At 36.1% G+C, this 23,839-nt stretch overlaps 1 protein-coding gene across 3 annotated transcripts in view; it reads left to right on the top strand.

Annotated features, from left to right (window-relative positions):
- METTL25 (methyltransferase like 25) overlaps nt 1-23,839 on the top strand; it is a 152,603-nt gene that overhangs the window by 101,732 nt on the left and 27,032 nt on the right. For all 3 annotated transcript variants that reach the window (XM_027842514.1, XM_027842515.1, XM_027842516.1), the window contains 2 exons: nt 3,394-3,488; nt 16,447-16,476. In XM_027842514.1, coding sequence (XP_027698315.1) covers nt 3,394-3,488; nt 16,447-16,476 — 125 coding nt within the window. The remainder of the gene's footprint in view (nt 1-3,393; nt 3,489-16,446; nt 16,477-23,839) is intronic.

Below are 23,839 nucleotides of genomic sequence, written 5' to 3'. Positions count from 1 at the left end.
TCTGTTTGCCTAGGACTGGCTTAGCATATTGTTTTTGGTTAACAGTAAATAGAGCACTGGCCCTGGAGTAAGGAAAACCTGAGTTCTAATGCAGATTTCCAGAAAAGAGTTGGTGAACAAAGAGATGGTGAGGAGTTAGGTGTATGTAAAACAGACCTAGTTTCAAGTAAGCATCATAGATCTTACACCACAAAAATACCACCACCAAGAAAAAGGTGAGCTCTTACTGTGCAGAGTTTAGGTTTTTGTGTTATTGTTTGTTTGTTTTTTGTCAGAATACCACACTAGCATAGTGTTTTGTAATAGGTAATTCCATTAAAGTTTTTTTTTAATATTTTAAGGGTAATTTTACCTCTTGTCTAATGTTAATATTAAGTCTCTGAAGAGTTATTTGGATTTTTCCCGCGAGTATGCTGTTGAACAGTGACACACTGACAAAAAAGTAGGCAAACATAGTCACCATGAATGTAGATAAAATAGTCTAATTTTCAGAAAAATGATAGATGTATTCTGTGCCATTGAATCGTCTTGCTGGTTTCTAAATGAGCCTGCTTGTTTTGCAAATACTGTACTATTGTGATTACCATATGATGAAGAAAAGTCAGAATTCTAAAGAAAATTAATAAAAGAATCACTACTATCAGGATTCACTGCAACACACTGGAACTATGACATGTTTAAATTTTGAGAGAAATAGCTTTGGGAGAATGGAAGACAGTGTAGAATTTAAAGCCTATGTGGAATGTAGTAGAATTCCTTTCTTTTTTTAAGTTTCCAGAGCAGATGGAAGCATTATAAAAAAGAATTCTTTTGAACTTTATAATGCTCCTGGTAATTTTTACACAGTATTACCACTTGTTCTTTTCAGCCCCAGAGGGAACAACTAAGAACAATGAATTGAAGTTGTTGGGGGACTATTTCAGCCCCTGCTATCCCTTTGTTCTCTAACCCTCTTCTATAAACCTGTAAATATAGAAATTTCCTTGTCCCAAGGCCTCACTGGTCAATCCCTGATGTGAGGGAAAACTTTGTAACAATTACAGTTATATAAAAATAAAATTGACTATATCAAGGAATGTCACAGAACCAAAGATACAGAGCTGGAAGAAACAGGGGTCATCTCGTCCAATGCTACCTATTTTATAAATGAGGTCTCAGCATGTTAAATGATTTGCCCAAGGTCATAGAAAGTAGCATATGGCAGATTGGAATTCTAACCCTGGTCCTCTTGAGTCCAAATCCAGGATGATATTACCCCCGTTTAGAAGCCTGCACATAGAGATTGGGTGTATAGAGTGATATTGTCAATGTTAATGCCAAGGGAATCAGGGAGGATTGGACCAGGTGCCTCTTGAGTACCCTTTCAATTCAGATACCATGGCTGTACTACTGGGACTACTGTGGATAATGAAAATGATAACTGTAATAACAATTCATATTTTTGTATCATTTTAATGTTTATAGAAGACTCCAAAACCACCCCATGAAGTCCATAGTATAATTGCTTTGAGTTAACCATTATGTAAATGATGTACTGTCAGATGCGCATTCAATTTAACACACATTTATTGAGCACCTGCTTTGTGCTGGGTGTAGATCATTGTAACATTAGCCATTAGGGAAGATATAGTGTTTAGATAAGACATGGTCCATGTCCTCACTGACCTTAAATTCTTTTTTTTGTTTGTTTGTTTTGGCTAGGCAGTGGGGTTAAGTGACTTGCCCAGGGTCACACAGCTAGTAAGTGTTATGTGTCTGAGACTGGATTTGAACTCTTGAATCCCGGGCCGGTGCTCTATCCACTGCGCCACCTAGCTGCCCCTGACCTTAAATTCTTGAAGGGGAATATTACCCATACCCTTGTAACTATAATGACTTAGAAAACATGAGTGTATTAGAGATAAGATATTAACTACTTCATGAAATTCAAGGGAAAAATGGTCATTACTAACTTGAGGAATAGGAAATTAAGGAAAGCTTCTTCTAAATTAGACATTAAAAGGCACTTGCCTTTTAATAAGTGAACGAATGAGTGAATAAATAAACGAATGGGGGAAAATACCATGTATCAAGTGCTTACTAGTGCTAGACACTTTGAGAAAGTACTTTTAATGATCTAAAACTTCACCCTGAAATGAAGATCCATCATTTTAACACCAATTATTTTTCCCATGATTCTAGATACCTAAAGGCCAGCAAATGCCACTAACATCCTTACAGATGTAATAAAATCCTATTATTATCGGAGCGTTTTGAGCATTAACAAAATTATACGTAGAAATCAAGGGTTCTTAACTTTTTTTCTGTATTAGACAATCTGGCGAAGCCTCTGGACCCCTTCTGAGAATTATGTTTTTAAGTAATTGAAGGAAATGCTAAATTTCAATGAGATCAAGCTTTCTTAACCTTTTTTGTTTCATGGAACTCTTTGGTTGTACAGCAAAATCTGTGGACTTCTTTGTCAGAATATTGTTTTTAAAGGCATAAAATAAAATAAAATACATAGAAATACAAAGGTAATCAATTATATTGAAAAACCAACTTTACTGAGCCGAAGTTAATAAAGGCAAACTTCTACAGATAGCCCCAAGTCTTCTTAGAGTCAATCAGCAAGCATTTATTAATTGCTCACTATGTAATTAAAAAGTCAATGTGGAAGCTTTGGACATTGAGAATCCAGTTTAATTTTAGTAGTTTAGCCATAAAATAGATCTACAGTATTAAACAGTGAATGTTGATTTTGGTTGTTGTTTAATTATCACTAATACATCTGAACCAAGTTGAATCATAGTTTGGAGACTCTGCAACATGAAGAAATAAACATCTTTGCAGCTGGTCTTTTCTGGAAAGCAAATGTAATTGCTAAAAATAAAATAGCTTGCAACATTGAATGAAAATTGTTCAATGATGGATTGCCAAAATATATTATTTGTAGTCATTTATATCAGAAAATTAGAACAGCAGTAAGTTTTCCATATCAGATATCAATGCTATATGTTTAAGGCACATATTAAAATTCACACTAATGAGACGTTTACCAGCATTATTCTTTTTTTTTTTTTTTTGCAAATTACTGATTGCTTACTACTTTTAGTCTCACCATATATGAAGATTCTTTCTGTACTAAATTGTCCTTGCTAAATCTTGGAGAAATAGTTTTGGCAAATGGGTTGCTTTCAGACCTGGGGCTTAAACACAAAACAGCTGTTGTTGAGCAAATACCGTTTTCATAACACTAATATGCTTTCAGTTAATGGACTGGAATGAACTGTTAAACATCACTGCTACCATGTTTAACTACTGTTTGATTTACTTTCCCAATAGATGATTTACATTAAGTGAAAGAGGAAGAATTTTAGTTAAGTAATCTATATTGTTGTTCTTCATCTGTAGATGACACTCTGGAAATGTGGGGGTTTCCTATGTGCCAGTATTTAAAGGAAGAGGGCTGGTGCTGTGGTCGAAATGCCAGAATGTCAGCATGCTTGGTATGGTTCTATTTTTCCCCCCTTTACTAAGAGCTTTATCCAGATGTTACCGAATTCATTGTCCTTGGTTTATTGTGCTAAAGTCACGACTCATATCCCAGATTCTTTGGAATATTATCATTAAATGTTGTTGTGCATCATAACTTATGATAAAAAATTGATTAACCTTCCAACTTTGCACGTTGAACACATGATGTTATGGTTATCCTTTGTATTTAAATCTAGATTACATTATTTTTAATGTTCTGTAGAAGATATCAACTGTCAGGACTCAATCACCAGATTTATAAGATATTTTTTAACTGATCCACATTAAGGTTGTGAATATGTGTGTGTGATGGGGATGGAATCTCAACCCCTAAAAGGAAAAGACCATGTCTTTGGGATCTGGACCCCAAAACAGAAAACCCTGGACTTTTCCACCTGGCTAACTCTCTGGAGTTCCCCTGAGGCTGTAATCCACTCAACTGGCCTTGCATTGTGGCTAAACCCAATATCCCAATTCTCCTCCTGGTTGTCCCTGGCCACTTTCTACCCTTAATCCTATCTAAACACCATTTTCCCTTGGCCCCGTGGTCCAGGTCCCTGGTGTTCTGTTCACCCCAGCTTACTGGTCACTCTCATCCAGGTCCTCCTTAGACCCCTCTTCAAGTCACCCCAAACTACTTGGCCACTCCTAGTTCCCTCCCACAGTCTTTCTGTGCAAAAGATCCATCTTGTCTCCATTAAGGTGCTCAGATTCTTAAAATCTAGCCAAATGCCCAGATTCTTAAAATCTAGCCACGGGCTCAGATTCTTAAGATCTGGCCTGCTTGTATTAACGATACAAATGCTTAGATTCCTTAAGAGTCTGGCCAATATGACGATGTTCTAATAAACCTTGTCTTTGACTGAAAGAAAGCTTGGATCTAATTCTTTTGGGCAGCACCTGTGTGATTTTGGGGTCCCAGGATCCCTAAACCCCTAAACCTCAGCATGTGTGTGTGCATGTATATGTGAGAATATATGTGTGTGTGGCAGGGGAGGGAAGGAGGGGGAAGAAGGGGGGGGGGGAGGGAGGGAGAGAGAGAGAGAGAGAGAGAGAGAGAGAGAGAGAGAGAGAGAGAGAGAACCATTGTCAAAATACTTAAAAGGTCAAATATTTACCTGTTAAATTAAGAGTATAAAGTACCTAATTCAACCAAGATTAGAAGCTAAGTACCTAGAAATTAGTCAACAAACATGTATTGTTTCCTATTTATACCTACAGTGGATATTATAAAGATTGTACAAAATAAATAAAATGGAAATGGTAGACACTTCAGCAGAAATTGTCCACCTAATCCTAGAATTCATAATAAATAGGAAGATAATTATACATAGTCTAACGTGAATGCTAAATTTTGATAAAGTAGATTTGAAAGCATGTGTTATAAGGCTAGTTAAGATCCCATAGTCCAAAGTCCTGTAGCATTGAACTATACCAAATTACTCTGAATCACTAGGTACAGAAGAACTATGATACTAATAGAACTATCAGATGTGATAACTGAGCTTATCTTTTTTTTTTAAAGTGAATTGGAAACGCACAAATATCCCTATTTTTCAAAAAAGGATGGAGTCTTCAAGCTATAGACTAAGCAACTTAGATTCCTAACAAAATTATAGAACATACTATCAAAGTGATGGTTTATAAACATCAATTTTATCTCTATTAATTATTAAACTCTATTAATTAATCTCTATTATATTAATTATCAATCTGTATTAATTAGTCTCTATAGAGAGAGAATACTCTAGCTGTAGACAACCCAGGTTTTCTTATTAAAAATTTATTGTTGCCTTTTGTTTTTACTTCACCATCATTTTCCTTTAATATCTCTCCCTCTTTTCCATTGAACTTTCCCTTATAATAAAGGAAAACCTTTAAGCAAAATGACCAGATACAGTGGCCAAATCCGAGAGCATCTATCATCTTCTCTACTGAGAGGAGAGAAATGTGTTTTATCATTAGATATCCAGGTCCACTATTGGTTATTACAGTTAATTTCAGTTTAACTTCAGTTGCCTTTTAGTGTTTTCTTTTTTTTTCTTTTTTTTCGGTGAGGCTATTGGGGTTAAGTGACTTGCCTAAAGTCACATAGCTAGTGAGTGTTATGTGTCTGAGGCCGGATTTGAACTCAGATCTTCCTGACTCCGTGGCGGGTGCTCTATCCAGTGCACCACCTAGTTGCCCCTTTAGTGTTGTTTTCATCTCATTATTATAGTCACTGCTTGCATAACACTTTTTACATCGCTGCTACTGCATGTCCTACTTGGGGGCACTCAGTAGTATAAGCAACGCAAATTGGTTCATGCCCTGACTTCCATTGGCTTATCAGCGTGTCACCAAATTCTGTCTGGGATGTGTAGTATTCGAGTTGCCCAATAGGTGGTGCTCTCCTTGAACCAACAACCCAGTGCATGTGTGAGATAGCTAATATTCCCTTTTGTCCCAATTTCTTTTTTCTTACACTATGATCCACCTAACTAGGGGACCAAAACATACATTTCTCCCTTTATTCCCTCATAAATATATGCATATGAAAGCCTTCATAAGGACTGAAATATCTCCATTGGCCACCAGAGGGTACTCAGTCTGTATATACTCAAACTACTTCACCACCAAGCCTCCATTTCAGCAGTACCTCTAAGTAATGCCGATGCACACTGACTGGGTTCAGAAATACGTAGGGAATAAAATTAAACAACTCCTTGAAATTTCAAAATTACAAAATCCTTAGTTCTAGAAGAGGAATCTGTAAATTTTGTTTTAATATTTTATAACTATGTATCCTAAGTACAGCCCAACCTACAAGAAGCCAACAATGTGTGACATGGGTGGGTTACATTTTATAAATGATCTCCTGACTCTCTCATCAGACTAGACAGAAAACCTGAATTCTACACTGATTTCTTCATCCAGAGTCAAACAAAAACCTTTTTCAAGCATGCAGTTCCCCTTTTTTTTTCCTAGTCTGATGTGAAAGTCATGTCGGATTTGGAGTCAGAGGACCAGGGTTTAAATACCAATTCTGTCTTGTACTAGTGGTATGGCCTTGGGTAAGTCACTTAAATTCTCTGGACCCAATTTTCTCATCTACAAAATGATATAATAGAGCTTGATGGGCTCTAAAGGGTTTTCCAGCTCTCTCTTTATATATGATATTGTATTTATGATCACTGACTTTTTACGGTCATTGAATTTTTGTTGTTAAGTAGTTTCAGTTGTGTCTGACTCTTCGTGACTCCATTTGGGGTTTTCTTGGCAAGATACTGGAGCAGTTTGCTATTCCTTCTCCAGCTCATTTTATAGATGAGGAAATTGAGGCAAATAGGGTTTAGTGACTTGCCCGGGGTCACACACAGCTACTAAGTATCTGAGACCAGATTTGAACTTAGGAAGATGAGTCTTCCTGACTCTGGTCCTGTCCCCGCACTCTTTCAACTGTGCCACTTAGCTGCACCACAAGGCCATTGAATAGGGTTATTTATTTAGTTCTTCCAAGAACCTTAAATAATTTTCATATATGGAGGGAGACACCTTGTTGAAAAAGAACCTGTAAGCCAGTATTTTGCTGTAACAAATTAATTTTTTTCATAATGAACAGTAAGCACAGTGAGATCTTATATTTTCTACATCTTTCCTTTTCTTGTGAAATGATTAAGATAGCGTTCATCTTTACCATAAAGTCCTCCTCCCTTAGTTTAGACCCATGATTCTAACTAGAGCACCAGCACAGCCAATATGGAAGCAAGGAAACTGCACCCAGCTGGATTAATGCAGTACAGTGATACTTCAGTTAACTATCCTTACTGGATATCCATCCTTTCCATGCCATGGCTAAGTAAATTTCTTTTCATTAACTAGTAGCTGGTCTATAAGTGTGTCATTTCATTACAAATCCCGAACCACTAGACCAGCCTAAGTCCAGCCCAATCTACAAGAAGTCAATAGTGTGTGACATGGCCACCTAAAAGGTTAATGTATGCTTAAGCTGCATTCATAATGAAATATGATTTTCTATTGGATTTGTCCAATAAGATATTGAGGATTGTGTTCCTTTCTGGGGGATACGTTTTACAAAAGACATTGAACAGCTGGAGTGTTTTTAAGGCAGCTACATCAAGGATTGATGGCATTGAAGGCATTGAAGACTATACCATATTAGGATTAGTTGAAAAAACTGAGTATGTTTAGCCTTCGAAATATATGAGAGTTGCCCTCAAGTATTTGAAAGGCTGTCATGTAGAAAAGAGACTTGATTCTTTCTGCTTGGTCCCAGGAATTAGTACCGATATACTAAAGATAAAGGGAGACAGGATTTTGCTTATTTAAGGAAAAGCTTCCTGATAATTAGAGCTTTCCAAAAGTTTAAGACTTTCTTAGAAAGTATTAGATTTATCGTCAGTGGAGTTCTCCTTGAATACTTGGAGTGATTAGGAATCCACTGCTATTTGAGCCAGCCCATTCAATTTTTGGATGTTTTTCCTGACATCAGGCATTTTGCCGCTTCCCCACATTGCTCTCAATTCTGCCTTCTGGGGCCAGAAGGAACAAGTCTGATCCTTTTTCTCTGTGATAGCCCTTAAGATGCTTCAAGACAGCTATTACGTCCCACCCCAACCCTGTGCCCTGAATCTTCTTTTCTCCAGCTGAAATGTCCCTAGACCTTTCGACCTATCTTCATATGACAATGATTAAAAGCCCCTTACCGCCTGTGTTTCCTTCCTCTGAGCACCTTCCATATTATCAGTGTCTATCCAAAACTGATTCTCAGAACTGAACATAATATTCTAAATGCATCTGACTGGAGCAGGGTACACTGGGACTCTCACCTCCTTGTTGTTGGAATCAGTGCCTCTCTTAATGCAGTACAAGGTCATGCTAAGTTGTTTTTATTTTGTCTTATTTTGGCTTCCATGTCACATCAATGACTCATGGAACCTGAAGTATAATACTACCCCAAGATCTTTTTCAAACGAACTGCTATCTCACCATCCTGTGTGCCTCCCCCGTCCCATTCTATTCCTGTAAACTTGCTTTCTTGAACCCAAGTGTAAGACTATTTGTCCCTTCTGAATGATATCTTTTCAGATTCAGCTCAGTGCTTTACCCTATCAATATCTTTTTAGAATTTGACTCTTTTATCCAGAGTGTTAGCTATCCCTCACAGCTTTGTGTTATCTGTAAATTGCTGAGCATACTATCTATAGTACATATATCCAACTCTTTGGTAACAAAATGAACAGCCCAAAGCCAAGCCCAGGACACTCCTGGAAACCTCTTGCTAAATTGACATCAACCATTAATGACTGACTACTCTTTTAATCTGGCCATCCCACCAATTCTGAATCCATTAAATTGTGTTATCATCTAGCCCTCCATGTCTCTCCATCTTTTCCAAAAGAATAGTATGAACTACTTTATCAAATCCTTTGCAAAAAATCAGGCAGAATACATCCATAGATTCCCCAGGTCTACCATTTTAGTAACCCTATCCAACAGGAAAATAAAGTTAGTCTGACATGACTTGTTCTTTGTAATTATTGCTGTCTTCTTCAGATAGAGACATCTCCTTACCAGATGTTCATACAGATTATTTGTGCCAGCCCTGTAGTAGAGCCTTCCAAGCTTGTATTAGTTTGATCAGGCACACTATGTGTTGACCCTGACATTGTGATGTCACTTTGGTCCTCTTTGTTTATGAAGGACAACAATGAACGAACAAATAAACAATCTTTTCCAGATGTTAACTAACCATCTTTTTAATGATATACTAGAGAATTCTCCTGGGCATTCAGTTTAAATCCAGTAGCATCTAACTTACAGAATTCTTTCCAGTTTTGAAAACTTGGATATTTTCCTTTCCCCTCTGGTATCTCTCCTTTTTTTCAATACTCAAGGTTGTTGTTCCTCTGGTCCAGATGACTTAATTTCCTCAAGTGCAGCTGCCATGAGTGTTCTTTTAGTGTATGTCTTGACTTCCTTTTTGTTTTTAGGCAGTTGGGGTTAAGTGACTCACCCAGGGTCACACAGCTAGTAAGTGTCAGATGTTTGGTCGGAGGCCTCATTTGAACTCAGGTCCTCCTGACTTCAGGGCTGGTGCTCTATCCACCTAGCTGCCCCATTGACTTACTTTCATTAAAAGGAAATTATGGAGTTAGCTTTTTAGAACTAAATTCTACAGGCAAATATGCAAAGCACTTGTGGAATTCAAGGCACATCTCCACTAATGTCAGTTGCTTATGCCTTTGTTATTTCATTCAAATGAACCTTGACATTTCTTAATTATCCCAGAAACACCTGAGAAATAGAACAAACTTGACTGTTTTTGTTTGTTGCCTTTTTTTCCAAATCAGATTTTTTTTATGGTTAATGAATTTTTAAAATAATAAAAAAACCTATCTGTGTACATTGTCAAATTGATTGTTTGCATTGAGTCCTAGGTAGAAATTGAATGTTAATAAAATTACTTCAGTCAAGTCAAAATAACTTGAAACTTGATGAGACTATAAACAAAATCCTCCTTAATTATAAATTATAAAAGGAACATCTGATATTTTCCTCATTATGGCTTCCTGTTTTTAGGCACAAAACACTTCTAATGAATACAATGTATACACTTTTTTTTTTTACTTCCCTGCCTATAATTGCATATTGAAATTCCTTTTAAAATAAACATGTCAGCATTGCAGCCTGAAAGCACTCCATATATAATACCCTGGCATTCTTGAAATAAAGCAATTCCTGATGAGAGCCTGTCTGTGACCCTTTTATCTAGCTGGTAAGCCAAAGCTAAGAAAACCTAGCTTGAACACCAGCTTTTATCAGTATACTCACCCTGATCATCAAAAAATGAAAACAAACCAGAAAAACCCAATTCTAGGTACTCTTTAATTTCATTTAACAAATGTTCAGTTCTCTGTCTCTCTAGAAGTACTCTTTTTACATTGCCCTTCCTGGTCTGCCCTTTTGGTTTCTTGAGCATTCGTGGCTTCCTTGACAGCCTTTTTGGCTTCCTGTGAATTTGGAAACAGCTCTGTGACACCCTGTGCACTCTGTATCATTCTCTTGCCTCCTGATCACCCTCTGGAGGAATTTTTGGCTTTGTTAACACATAAAGAGAGAGGTTCTGGCCTCCTACAATTATACTACTGAGTGTATTAGTTCACTTTCTAACCTCCTTAATGTTTTTCAGTTATCTCACTTGGTCAGTCAGATCCCCTAAGTTGTGATCATTGAATAAATGACCTAAGCTACATGCTGATGGGACTTCAAAAGTATTTTTCTTTTAAAGAGAGATGCAGTGGCTGTGCCAAAAGTACAAAAGCCTAATTTTGACTCACCATCAATGCTTATACTTTTGAAGATTGTGACTGCTTTCTTAACCAGAATCAATCTGCCTAACTGTAATATTGTCTTCTCTACATGACAAGCATGATAGGCTTTGTTACAGTAGAAGAAAACCCGTAGCATTTCATTAGATCAACCATTCTAGAAAGAAACCCTGACAGAAAAGGAAGTAAGGTTAGTTTGGCATGACCTACTAACGAATCTCTGTCAGCTTCTTTGTGATCACCAGTTTGCTTTTCTCTATATTCACTAGTCATCTCTTTTATTTTGGAATTTTTCTAGTTGAAGTCATATTCACTGCCCTGTAATTTGCAGGCTCTAATGCTCCGATTTTTTGAAAATTGGAGCATTTGTCCTACACCGATCCTGAAGGACCCCTGCTGTTCTCCATACTGCTTCAGAAATCAGCGAGAGCAGCTCAGCAATTAGATCTGCCAGTTCTTTCCGTACCTTCGGACAGAGTTCATCTGAACTTGCCTGCTAACGTGTACTCATAAAGGGCAGCAAAGTCCTCTTTTCTTGGATTTTTGACTTCGCATCAGCTAGTTTTATGCTGTTCTTCCCAGTCCGAAGATTTATTTTGCTTGGCAAAGAAAACAGAAGCAAAATCAAAGTTGATGAGTTCTACTTTCTCTCTCTTCCTTTATCATTATCAGTGAATTGCAGTCATCCTACCCATTCTTTGATCTTCCTGTTATCCCCAAATAGAGTTTTTAAAAGACTTTTTTGTCATTCTTAGCATTCTTTGCCAACCTTAGCTCCTTCTGAACTTTTATGTTTATGTTACTCATCTCTTTCCAGCAAGAGTTTGCCTCTCTACCCTGTAACTTTATTTCAGAAGAGTCTAATCACAAAATCACTCCCTGGTAAAACCATCCAACGTAACAGGTTCAATTAAGTTCACTTTTATTCAGGTACCTTCTCACTACTCATACAAAGCTTCATCTGAACCACCAACTCAAAAATTTCCACCAAGACCATTTGCCTAACCTTCTAACAATAAACATTTTTAAGTGCCTACTCTATGCATAGCATTATACCTAGTATCAGATACCCAATATGGTTATCCAATCTAAATACATTCCCTAGAGACTGTCTGTGAAATAATCTTACATAATGAACTTTGTTTTTGCATTGAGTCAAAAAATTGGAGGAGCATTCCTTTCTTAAAGAAAAATAAATAAATACCTAAGTCATAGGATCATAGACTTAGATGGAAGAAACCTTAGAGCCCAGTAAGTCTAACCCTTACCCCCCATTTTAAAGATGAAGCCAGACACTTAAAATTGTCTCACCATGGTGTAGGTTGGGAATAGATAGAAAGGGATGGAAGAATCACCAAGCAGGATAACACTAGTTGGTATATAAACTCCCACATTCCTGCCCTTCACTGTTGCTCTGGCTTGGCTGTGTACCCCAGCACTTCCTGATAGAAGAAAGAGGAGGAGGAGGAGGAGAAGGAAGAAGAAGAAGGCAAAGATGAAGAAGAAGAGCAGCTAAAAAAAAAAAAGACAGCACCTGTTTCCACCAAACCCATTTTTCTTCTCCTTTCTATGGTAGTAAAAGCACTATCAGCTTGGCTAACGCATTTGAATCTTAATAGATCTTTCAGGAAATGAAATAAATGCTCCTGTTGAATCACAGGAATTAGTGTGTTCTGGAGCTAATTTCCACTAGAGGATAATGTTGTCCCTGAAAAGACTTGTGATGCTGTGCCCTTTGCCTTTACCATTGTAGGAACACAGGAATTATTTTTACTAGAGAGTAATAAATTGTTTTGTTTTTTTTATAAATGAAGTCAGACTGCTCTAGCTGCTAAAATGAGCAAAACATTCAGACCACCTAGTCTACAACCAGACCGTGGTTAATGTCAATTCAAGGTAACATATCAAATTCCATTAATGAAAATTTAAGGTATCAAGTCCATTGCCCTTTTATATTAGTTACATCATAATGAAATATATTCTGTCATGTTCACCTAGAGAAGAAGTTGTTGTTGACTGACTTTCTGGCCAACTTAAATTACTGTCAGAATTGGTCAGACCCTTCTAAAAACACTGAATTTTCATTTGCACTCCACAACCAAATCCTAATGTAAAGAACTTGGAGAGAGTTCATACAAGAGTCATAAAGATGATTCAAGAAGCTGGAAGTAAAATCTTTGAGAAGTGTCTCAAACAATTGAGGTTATTCAATTAAGGGCCAATAGTCTTTGAGTACATGAACAGCTATTAAACTGAAGATGGTGACCAGCTGTACTCTATTTGCTATTGAGACGGGACAAGAGAAAATGGGTTAACTGTGGCATGAGGGATTTAGTTTAGATATAAAGGTCTTCCTGAGTAATTAAACATTGAGACTAAATTACTGAGATAAAAGAATCTTTTTTCTAAAGAAAGTTTTTTTAAAGAATAAAAAATAAGTAAATAAAAAAAGAATTAAAAGTAGAATTTTATTTTTTTTAAATCTTCATTTGTCTTATATTGATTATGTTTCTGAATGTAAAGAGGTAGACTGTTTGACTTTTCTAACTTTCATCTAGTCCTAAAAAGAAATCTGTGATTCCTTGTTTTTTATTTCTATGTGAGCTCTACCTTTTCTTAACTAATAACCAGTCTAATTCAATAGAAAGTATTTGCAGCTTCCTATTTCATACAGTAAGGTTTAATGTCTGTGAAATACCTCTTTCAATTGTCTAGTCCTTATAACATCTGTAATGTTGGTTTTCTAGAGACAGTGTGGCATTGTAGATTTGAATGGAAAAGATTTAGCTTTAAGCCATGCCTCAAGTATACACTGCCAAGGTAACTTTGGGAAAGCCACTTAAAGATACCACAATTCCCAAGGCAACTCTTTAGGACTTTTAAGTTTCAGAACAGTTGCTGATCTACATTTGAAGAAGAAGTTTCTCACTGGGAGCCATATTGCCTATGAACTTAGATTAGATCCCACCCCCCAAAAAATGCTTTTCAGCTTCCTTTCAAAATACTGATTGTAATAAGGTCCCAGCTCATATTAAAAATAGCAATTAATTTACTTAAAGTATAATGTCAATAAATAAAATTTGAAAACCATCTTTTCCCATTGTCATCTGTAATCAGAGGTGTCCTGGAACCAACTCTTATTTATTCAAGAGCCAATTATTTGCAGTGGATAGAGCACAGGCCCTGGAGTCAGGAGGACCTGAGTTCAAATCCAGCCTCAGACACTTGACACTAGCTGTGTGACCCTGGGCAAGTCACTTAACCATGATTGCCCCACCAAAAAAAAAAAAAAAGACCCAATTATTAAATTTTCAGCATGAGCATTTACACCTTGGAAATCAACCCCAAGTCAGGGCTTGATTTCTTGTTGTGTTGATTGTATAAACCTAAGAAAACGATAGAGAAAAAGTTAATGATGCTGATTAAAGTATCGTGCATACATTTTTTTTTTCAGGAAGCAGTTGTTAAACGTTTACCAGCACAGCACTGTCTGTAGCCATATTCACTTTTTGAATGATTATCTGAAATTTCTCGCTTTCAAGGACCCCCCCTACCATTGGAATGTGAGCTCCTTGAAGGCTGGGGCTCCTTTGCCTTTCTTTATACCCCCAGCATTTAACATAGCAATCGACCCCTCATAGGTACTTCATAACTGCTGATGTACTGCCTTTGTTTTGTTTTGTTTTGTTTTTTTGATCATTAGCCTTGACTTTTAGAGCATTTTCAACTTTGGTATAGTTTTTTTGTAGAGCAGGCCTAGACTAAGGAAGAGATCACAACACACAGTATGGTACTGTACATACAGCAAGTACTCAGCTTGTTATGCATGTTTAATATCTTTGTCCTCATTGAGTGGTTGCCATCAAAATGTCATAGAAAAAAAGCTTTGGGGCCTATTTTAAAAGGATTTTCTGTTTATTTGTTTTTTGATACTGGGTCTCCCTCTGTCTGGAAGTGCAGCAGACACTCACAGGCCCAACACTATGGCTAATTGTCATAGAAGATTTGACCTGCTCTATTTCTAGCCTGGACCAGTTCATCCCTCCTTAGACAGCCTGGTGACTCCCTTGCTCCTTGGGGCTCACCATATTGGTATCAGACTTAGCATAGACACTCCATTGACTTTAGTCCAGCAGCAGCTCAGAGTTCTCAAACTGAAGCTATGTTCCAGCCTTAGCCTCTTCGTACTGGAGACTATACAGTATATGCCACCATGCCCAGCCCAACAGGCTGCTTTGTAAAGCATCTTTTAACTAACTTGTCCTCTAACATAGTATTTTGATTACTGGAATTAGCAGTTTTCATATATTTATGCCAAGCAGTGATAACATTTTTTCAGTTAGAGAACTATTGAGTTCTTAAAACCTTAAAACATCCCTTTCCATTGTGCTCATATTTTACAGGTATTTTCTTAGTCCAAAAAAAGAAAGAAAAACACATTGTTATCATCATTTAATGAAGATTATCATTGTTACTGTTATTATTACTGTAGGTAGCACGTAGATAAGTATTACATGCAAAAGATAAATTGTAGAGAAGAAAGAAATGTAAGTTAATATGTTATAGCTTTCTAGGAAGGGTTGCCCTCCACATTCTATACATTTCAATTTTAATTCATCCAATTGTAATCTTGAAAATATCTGGAGGAGGCTGTGTCTGCAATATGTAAATTACTGGCAGTTTATTTGGTTTTGAAATCAAATTTAAATTGATCAGTCGTTTCCTATTGAATACTAAAGAGCTTTAAAAATATTCATTTCTTAGGTGATTGGTGTTTAGTAGAAATGACAGAAAATATCATGCAAACATGTTTTATTATGTGGGGAAAACTTTCTGAATATAATAGACAGCAATGTGTCAAATGATAGAACATAATTCTTATTTCCTGTTCTAATTATTTATCATCTTGGGTCATTAAAAAAAAATCTCATCTTAAATGGAGCTCTTCAGCTTAATCTGTGGATTTTAGTTTACTATCACATAAAACTAAATGCTTATCCAAAGATTTGGAGAATGCAAACATTGAAAAACATTGAAAAACACTGGAAAAATGTATCCATATCTTCTTTTACAACATGACTAATATGGAAATAATATTTTACATGATTGCACATATATAACCTATATCAAATTGGTTACCATTTTAGATGGGGGAGGGGAGGTAGAGAGGGAGAAAAATCTGGAACCCCAATTTTTTTTTAAAAAATGAATGGTTAAAATCATCTTTACATGTAATTGGAAAATAATAAAACACTATTTAAAAAAGTATCCATAATATCTACTGAAATATTTAATAGTTTCAGTTATACTAGAAGGAACACAAGAGTATTTCCTTTCTTTTTACTTTCAAACTTCTTCAAAAGTTCAGGCATATAAAAATGTGCCCATCTCTACATACCTTATTAATAAGCACCAAGTAATTCAAGTGTGTTGATTTATATGCCTCAATGGTACTAACACTTTTGAGTGTATAAGTATATGATGTATCACCTAATTAATCTTTTTAAATGTCATTTTCACAAGCCTTTATATGGTATGTTTATAATATCTTGTAAGAGAAGTTTAAATATAACCACAGTCTAATTTCTTCTTTTTAAAGGCTTTGGAACGGGTTGCAGTCGGCCAAGGGGTAAGTGATATTGTTTATTATAACCCAGTGGATGACCAAGATATTTTTTTTCTTTTGGAGTGTTCATCATCTCTGACCTGTTGATGAACCTACTGGTTTCTAAGAGTATAATCAGGAAATTCAGAAGTCTTAGGTTGGTTAGTCTTTTATGTCTGTACCATGGCTCCCTTTTTTTTTATATAATATCTGGATAAGGATTTTCTTTAAGCTCACTTTAAAAGCAAATTGATGGAGATTTCTGGTACCAAGATGGCAGAGTGAAGAAGGAACCCTCTGAGGTCCTCCCAAATTCCCCTCCAAACAACTAGAAAAATGCCTCAGATTTGATCTAAGGAACAGGGAAGCAACTTACCAGGCCCACAAGAAAGGTCTGTCTCCCTGGGGTGGGAGGAGAGCCAGGTCCAAGAGCAGCAGCAAGGAGCCTGCATTAAGGCTCCACACTTGGGGCAATCCACGGTGAGGCCCTGCCCCTCTGCAGTCCAGCAGCCCACAAGGTAGGTGAGCAGTCTATGTGCAGCACAGCCGGGCTCCACCATACCTAGCTCTAGCCACCATCTAGGCTTTGATCCCATTGCTGACCAGTAGTGAAGCCCCACCCTGGGGCTGGCCAACATCAAGACCCTACCCTAGGGGCCTAGTAGCAGAGAGATCTTGTTTCCATTGCAACCCAGCAGCAGGGCCCCATCCCTGGGGCAGTCCAGCAGCTAAACCTTACACCCAGGGGAGGCCAACAAGGAGGCCCCACCTCCCTACCCCCATACGATGGACAAGCCTACCCTCCAGAGAAAGCAAGCAGCTAAGCCCTGAAGTTCAGTGAAAGCCAGCAGTAAGACCCTGAGCCCCAGCACAAAAAGCTTGGGATAGTGCAGGATCAGAGCCCAGCTCTCACATAAAAACACCAAGTCACTAAGGCAGAAAAAAATGAGCAAACAAAAAAAAAAAAGAGCTTGTCTATAGAAAATTACTATGGTGATAGAGAAGATGAAGGCATAAACTTAAAAGAGGACAAAAGTATCAAAATGACCACATGGAAAGCCTCAAAAAAAAAATGCAATTTGGTCTCAGGCCCCAAAAGAATTCCTGGAAAAACTTAAAAAGAATTATAAAAAGCAAATTAGAGGAGTAGAAGAAAAATTGTGAAAAAAACGTGAGGGTAATGCAAGTGAATCATGAGAAAAGAGTCAATAATATGGGAAAAGATATTTAAAAAAACTTACCATGGAAAATAACTCCTTAAAAAATAGAATTGGCCAAGTAGAAAAGGAAGTACAAGAGCTCACTGAAGAAAATAATTCCTTAAAAATTAGAATTGAAGAAGTGGGAACTAATAACTCTATGAGACATCAAGATACAATAAAACAAAAGTAAAAAAGTAAAAAAAAAAAAAAGGAGAAAATGTGAAATTTCTCACTGGAAAAACAACTGACCTAGAAAATAGATCCAGGTGAGATAATATGTGAATTATTGTACTACCTGAAAGCCATAATTAAAAAAAAATGGCAGGGAGAGGGGGAACAACTAGACAACATCTTTCAAGAAATTATCAAATTATCAAGATTATCAAAGAAATTATCAAATTAGTGGAAACAAAGGGCAAAATAGAAATTGAAAAAATCCACCTATCGCTGCCTGAAAGAGATCCCAAAATTAAAACTTCCAGGAATATCATAGTCAAATTCCTGAACTCACAGATCAAGGAGAAAGTATTGCAAGCAGCCAAAAAGAAACAATTCAAATATTGTGGAGCTGCAGTCAGGATTACGCAGGATTTGGCAGCTTCTCACATTAAAGAACTGGAGGGCTTGGAGAATGATATTCCAGAAGGCAAAGGAGTTAGTATTACAACCAAGAGTCACCCACTGAGCAAAATTGAATATAATCTTTCAGGGGGAAAATGGACATTTAACGAAATAGAAGGCTTTTGAGCATTTCCAATTAAAAGAACAGAGCTGAATAAAAAAATTGGCCTCCAAATATAAGACTCAAGGGAAACATATAAAAGTAAAAAAGATACAAGAAAGAGAAAATATAGGAAATTCAATAAGGTTAAACTGTTTATATTTCTATATGGCAAGATAATATTTGTAACTCTTAATGACTATTAGTATAAGAGCAATTAGAAGGAGTATATGTAGACAGAGGGTATGGATATAAGGTGGCTTTGATGGGATGACACCCCCCAAAAAGAGCAAAACAAAGGGGTGAGAAAGAAAATTGCACAGGAAGAAGGAGGTAGGGGGAGAATGAATGGGGTAAATTATCCCACATAAAAGAGGCATGAAAGAGCTATTATAAATATATTGAAAACTGAGTCAAATTTATAAAAATACAAGTCATTCCCCATTGATAAATGATCAAAGAATATGAACAATTTCCAGACAGAGAAACCAAAGCTATCTGTAGTCATATGAAAAAATGCTCTAAAACACTGTTGATTAGAGAAATGCAAATTAAAACAACTCTGAGTTAACACCTCACACATATCAGATTGCCTAATATGACACACAATGAAAATATTGGATGTTGGAGGGGATGTGTGAAAACTGGGACACTAATGCACTATCAGTGAGCTGATTCAACCATACCTGGAGAGCAATTTGGAACTATGCCCAAAGGGCTATTAAACTATGCATACCCTTTGATCCAGCAGTACCACTTCTAGGTCTGTATCCCAAAGACATCCCCCCCCCAAAAAAAGGAAACCTATTTGTACAGAAATATTAATAGCAGTTCTTTTTATGATAGCTAAGAATTAGAAATCAAAGGGATACACGTTAATTAGGGAATGGCTAAACAAGCTGTGGTATATAATTGTAATGGATTATTATTATGCTATAAGAAATGACAAGCAGGATAATTTTAGATAGACCTACATGAACTGATGAATAGTGAAGTGAACAGAACCAGAAGAATGTTGTACACAGTAACAGCAATATTGTTCAGTGAAGAACTGTGAATGACTTTTATCCAAAACAATCCCAAAAGATTAATGATAAAGCATATTATCTGCCTCCAGAGAAATAACTGATATTATTAAATATATAATGAAGCATGCTATTTTTCACTTTTTTTATATTTGAGTGTTCTTGTATAAAATGACTAATATGGAAATGTTTTACCTAATTGCACATGTACAACATATATCTGATTGCTTACTATCTCAAGGAGGAGAGAGGAGAGGGAATGAGGGATGTATAGAATTTGGAACTCAGAACTTTAAATAAAAATTTTTTTTAAAAAAATAGAAAAAAATAAAGGTATTGGATATGTGTAAAAAAAAGTAAATTGATGTCCTTTTTTATTTAAGAAAAACCAATCTTAATTATTATATTTTACATTGGTATTTCACCTTTTGCTTCTCTTCTTTATGTTGGAAACTTAATCTAAAAATCTTCCTTCACTGGTATTGCCCGATCTATGTAATCACAATTTAAGAAGAACCAAAACATACAAAAAAGCAGTCTGTGTATATAATTCAAGTTGTATTTTGGAGGGGAAAAGTCTTGACAGATGTTAATGATAATTCTTTATTGGATTACCAATTTGCATATGCATACAGATTAAGTAAAAACATGGTTTATTGACTGAATAGAAGAATTATATGCATAACTGTCTGATCCTTAATGTTATGCTGGAATTTACCTGTATGAACTCTTCTGATAATTTTTTGTTATACCCACATTTTAGTACTTCCATTAATCCTTCTTATTGGAGGCTGTTATACCCATACTCAAAGCATAAATCAGAACAACTAACTGGGGAAAAAACCTAGTATAAATTTTATGATCTTATGGTTACAGTAAGTACCATGGGACGACCATGGTTGTCGAAAGAGTCAGGACCCGAAAAGATCTCAACAAGTTAGCTGTTATTAGGAAAGCAGACTAGCTTTTTTGGTAATTAAATTTAATGGGAACAAATGTAAAGTCCTAAAATTGGGCTCCCAAACTCAACTGCATAGGGAGTTTAGAACAAAAGAAGAATGGCATATGGAAAAGATGAAGAGATTTTAATGGTAGTTGTTAATATAGCAAGATCAGACCACATTTGGAGTATTGTGCTCAGTTGTCTGGGTGACTAATTTTGGGGAGGACAAGTCAACGATAGGGCAAGCAAAATGATAGGCCTGGAAACCATGGTCTGTGAGGACTGGTTAAAATGAATTGAGCATGTGTGTTCTGGACAAGACTTGAGGTTGGGGTCATTTTAGCTTCCTTGGATATTTATTCTTCAAGATTTATTCAAGTAAGGATTATCATAAAGAAAAAGGGTTAGACTTGTTCTGCTCTCCACTCTTAGCTCTTCCCCATCCCACCCACCCCCACCCCCCAAGAACAAAACTAGGAGCAGTGAGTGGAAGCCACAGAAGGGGCAGATTTCATTTCAATATAATTAAAAGCTTTCCAGCAATTAGAACTGTCCTAGAAGTGGAACTGGCTACCTCTGGGGATGGGTATCCTCCTCACACATAAAAGCCTGCAGGCAGAGGCTGGGGATATGGTAGGCAAGATTCTTATTTGTGTATAGGTTGAACTAAATTACCTGTCAGATCTCTCCCAGTTCTACAATTTGTGATTGTGTTTTCTTCACAGAATTTATAATAATTTTGCTTTTAGCAGTATTTAGCTTTTTTAGCAGTAGACATATGTAAGGATTTTTAAGGATATCTGTGTATCACTAAATGAGAACAATAGGTGACTAAAGTAATGAGGTAAAAGAACCTATAATTTAGTAATCCATTTTTCAGATGAAAAAATTCCAACTGGATATTTTGTGTAAAATAGCAGAGTCCAAATTACATATGCAGGGTTTGGCCCAGTACTGGACAGTGTAAATTTTTTATTAACTTCATGCCACCTCTTGAGAAAAAAAATTGGATAAAAATGAAATAGAAGTTGGTTACTGAGTGTCCATGAGAAGCCTGATTTTTGTTCATTTTACATATCAGACTCCCAAGCATATTCATGTTGCATTTTTCATTACTGTGTAATTTCACTACCATTGCCTAACCACAAATAAAATTACAGACTTAAAACTTCTGAATTTTTCTTTTCAGACAAGCCTAGTTTAATGTAAACAAGATTATTGTATCTAAGCATTTAGATATAGGGAAATATGATACCAAGTCATTGACATATAATTTACTACAATTCCTCAACCCAGAAGGAATTTTGAAGGGGAAAAAAAGATCTTTCCCTGTGCCTTCTTTATAACATTACTTATTCAGTTTACATTCTATTTTCATATGTAAATATATCACATTTAAAGGTATGAAATTTTGTATATGCCACTTTCCCATGACAATACATCACTTTTAGGTAGTGCTGTGTAATTTTAAAATGCTTTCTTCTCATGACCCATCTAAGGCAGTGCAAGTGTCATTCCAGAAGAAGAATTAAACATCAGAGAGGTTCAGTGACTCAACCATTTGCCACGTTGCTAGCTAATGATCAGATCTAAGACCCTTCCCAACCCCAAGGCCACTGATCGTTCCATTACACCATGTTGCTTGCCCATGTTCCTCTGCAAAAGGGAATGATATGAAACAAAATATATATGAGTGTGTATGTATATACACACATACAACCTTAGGACACTCATAAAACATTGTTGGTTTATTTGTTTCCTCGTGATTTTTCTTTTTTAGTTTTGTCTCACTCCTTGCTTTATCTTTTATAGTTTCCTTTATTTTCTCTCACAATTACAATTCCTTTGAGTCCTAACTACAGAAGGCCTTTTCAACTTTGGAATGGAAAAATTATTTTAAAAAATTGTTCTTAATTTGTGGATCATCATATTTGGAGCAGCTAGTAACATACTAACTTTTCTGGTCTTTTGTTGTTGTAATTAATTTTTTTTTTTCTGAACTTGCAAACACCAACTAAAATGAGTACTTTCATATACACCGCAGAGCAATAAAAAATGTGTCATACATGAAACTGCAGATCTCTATTACGAACAGCTTGCTTTTCTTTTAAAATACATAATCAATACAACATGTAACTTTTAGAGTTGTCCATGTCAGATTCTTTTGGTACATTAAAAAAATTTTTTTAATTTAAAAAATAGAAATTCCTTCCTTTCTCACTTCCTTACTTCCTTCATAGTCAAACTGAATTACCACATAGGCCACGTCCAAAAATGGATGTTTCATTCTGCATCTTGAGTCCATCTCCTCTCTACCATCCGTCCCCTCCAGAATCATAGTTATTACCTTGATCAAGGTTCTTCTGTCTTTCAAGGTTGTTTATCTTTGCACTGTTTTGGTAAATAAATTGTTTCATGGTTCTGCTCATTTCATCCTGCCTCAGTTCATACAGTACCTTCTTATTTCTTATGGTGCAATAACATTCCATTACATTCATATGCCAGAATTTGTTTACCCATTCCCCATTTGAGGGGTCCCCTCTAAGTTTGAGGTTCTTTCCACTGTAAAATGAATTACTATAAATACTTTTGAACATAAAGGTCTTTTTTTTTCTCTTTCTTTTATCTCTTTGTAGTGTATAGACCTAGTACTGGTATTGCTGGGTCAAAGGATATGCACAGTTTAGTAGCTTTTGAGCATAGTTCCAAATTGCTTCAGAATCACTTGACTAATTCCCAATAAAGGAAGCTAGGTGGCAAAATGGATAGTGCTGGAGTCAAGGAGACCTGAGTTCAGATTTGCCTCAGATATAGAATAGCTCTGTGACCCTGGGAAAGTCACTTAACTTCTGTCTATCTCATTTTCCTCATCTGTAAAATATGGATAATAATAGCACCTACCTCCTAGTGTTGTGAAGATAAAATGAAGTAATACCTGAAAAGTGTTTTGCAAAGCTTAAAGTGCTATATAAATGCTATTATTTTTTGGAACAATTTTTTATATGCTATTGAAAGTTTGGATTTCTTCCTTTGAAAATGCTTTTTTCATATCATTGTATCAATCTGGTAGAATGGGGAATGGTTCTTATCCTTATGTATCTCTCATATGAGACTTTTAATGGGCAAAACCCAAAGGAAATTGGGAAGCAGTCTCATATGAGACTTTTATCAGAGAAACTTTTGGCAGAGTTTTGTTTTTTTTTTCCCCAGTTAACTTTGTCTTTTCCATTGTTAACTGCATTAGTTTTTATTTATGCAAAAACATTTAAAGTTTTTTGTAACCAAAATTATCCCTTTTATTTTCTGTGGTCCTCTCTAGCCCTTGTCTTTCCCTCTTTATTTCTTTATATTCCTGTGTTTGTATTTCAGTTTCTACTCAGTTCTGGCCTTTTCATCAGAAATTCTTGGAAGTCCTGTATTCCATTTCCCTGCTCTGGGATTATACTCACTTTTACTAAATAGGCTTAATCCTTAAGTCCTTACTACATGAACGTTG

Source organism: Vombatus ursinus, unplaced genomic scaffold (assembly GCF_900497805.2).
Source record: "Vombatus ursinus unplaced genomic scaffold, bare-nosed wombat genome assembly UNPS02014874.1, whole genome shotgun sequence".
NCBI lineage: Eukaryota > Metazoa > Chordata > Mammalia > Diprotodontia > Vombatidae > Vombatus > Vombatus ursinus.
This window is presented reverse-complemented; position numbering and strand designations above follow the sequence as displayed.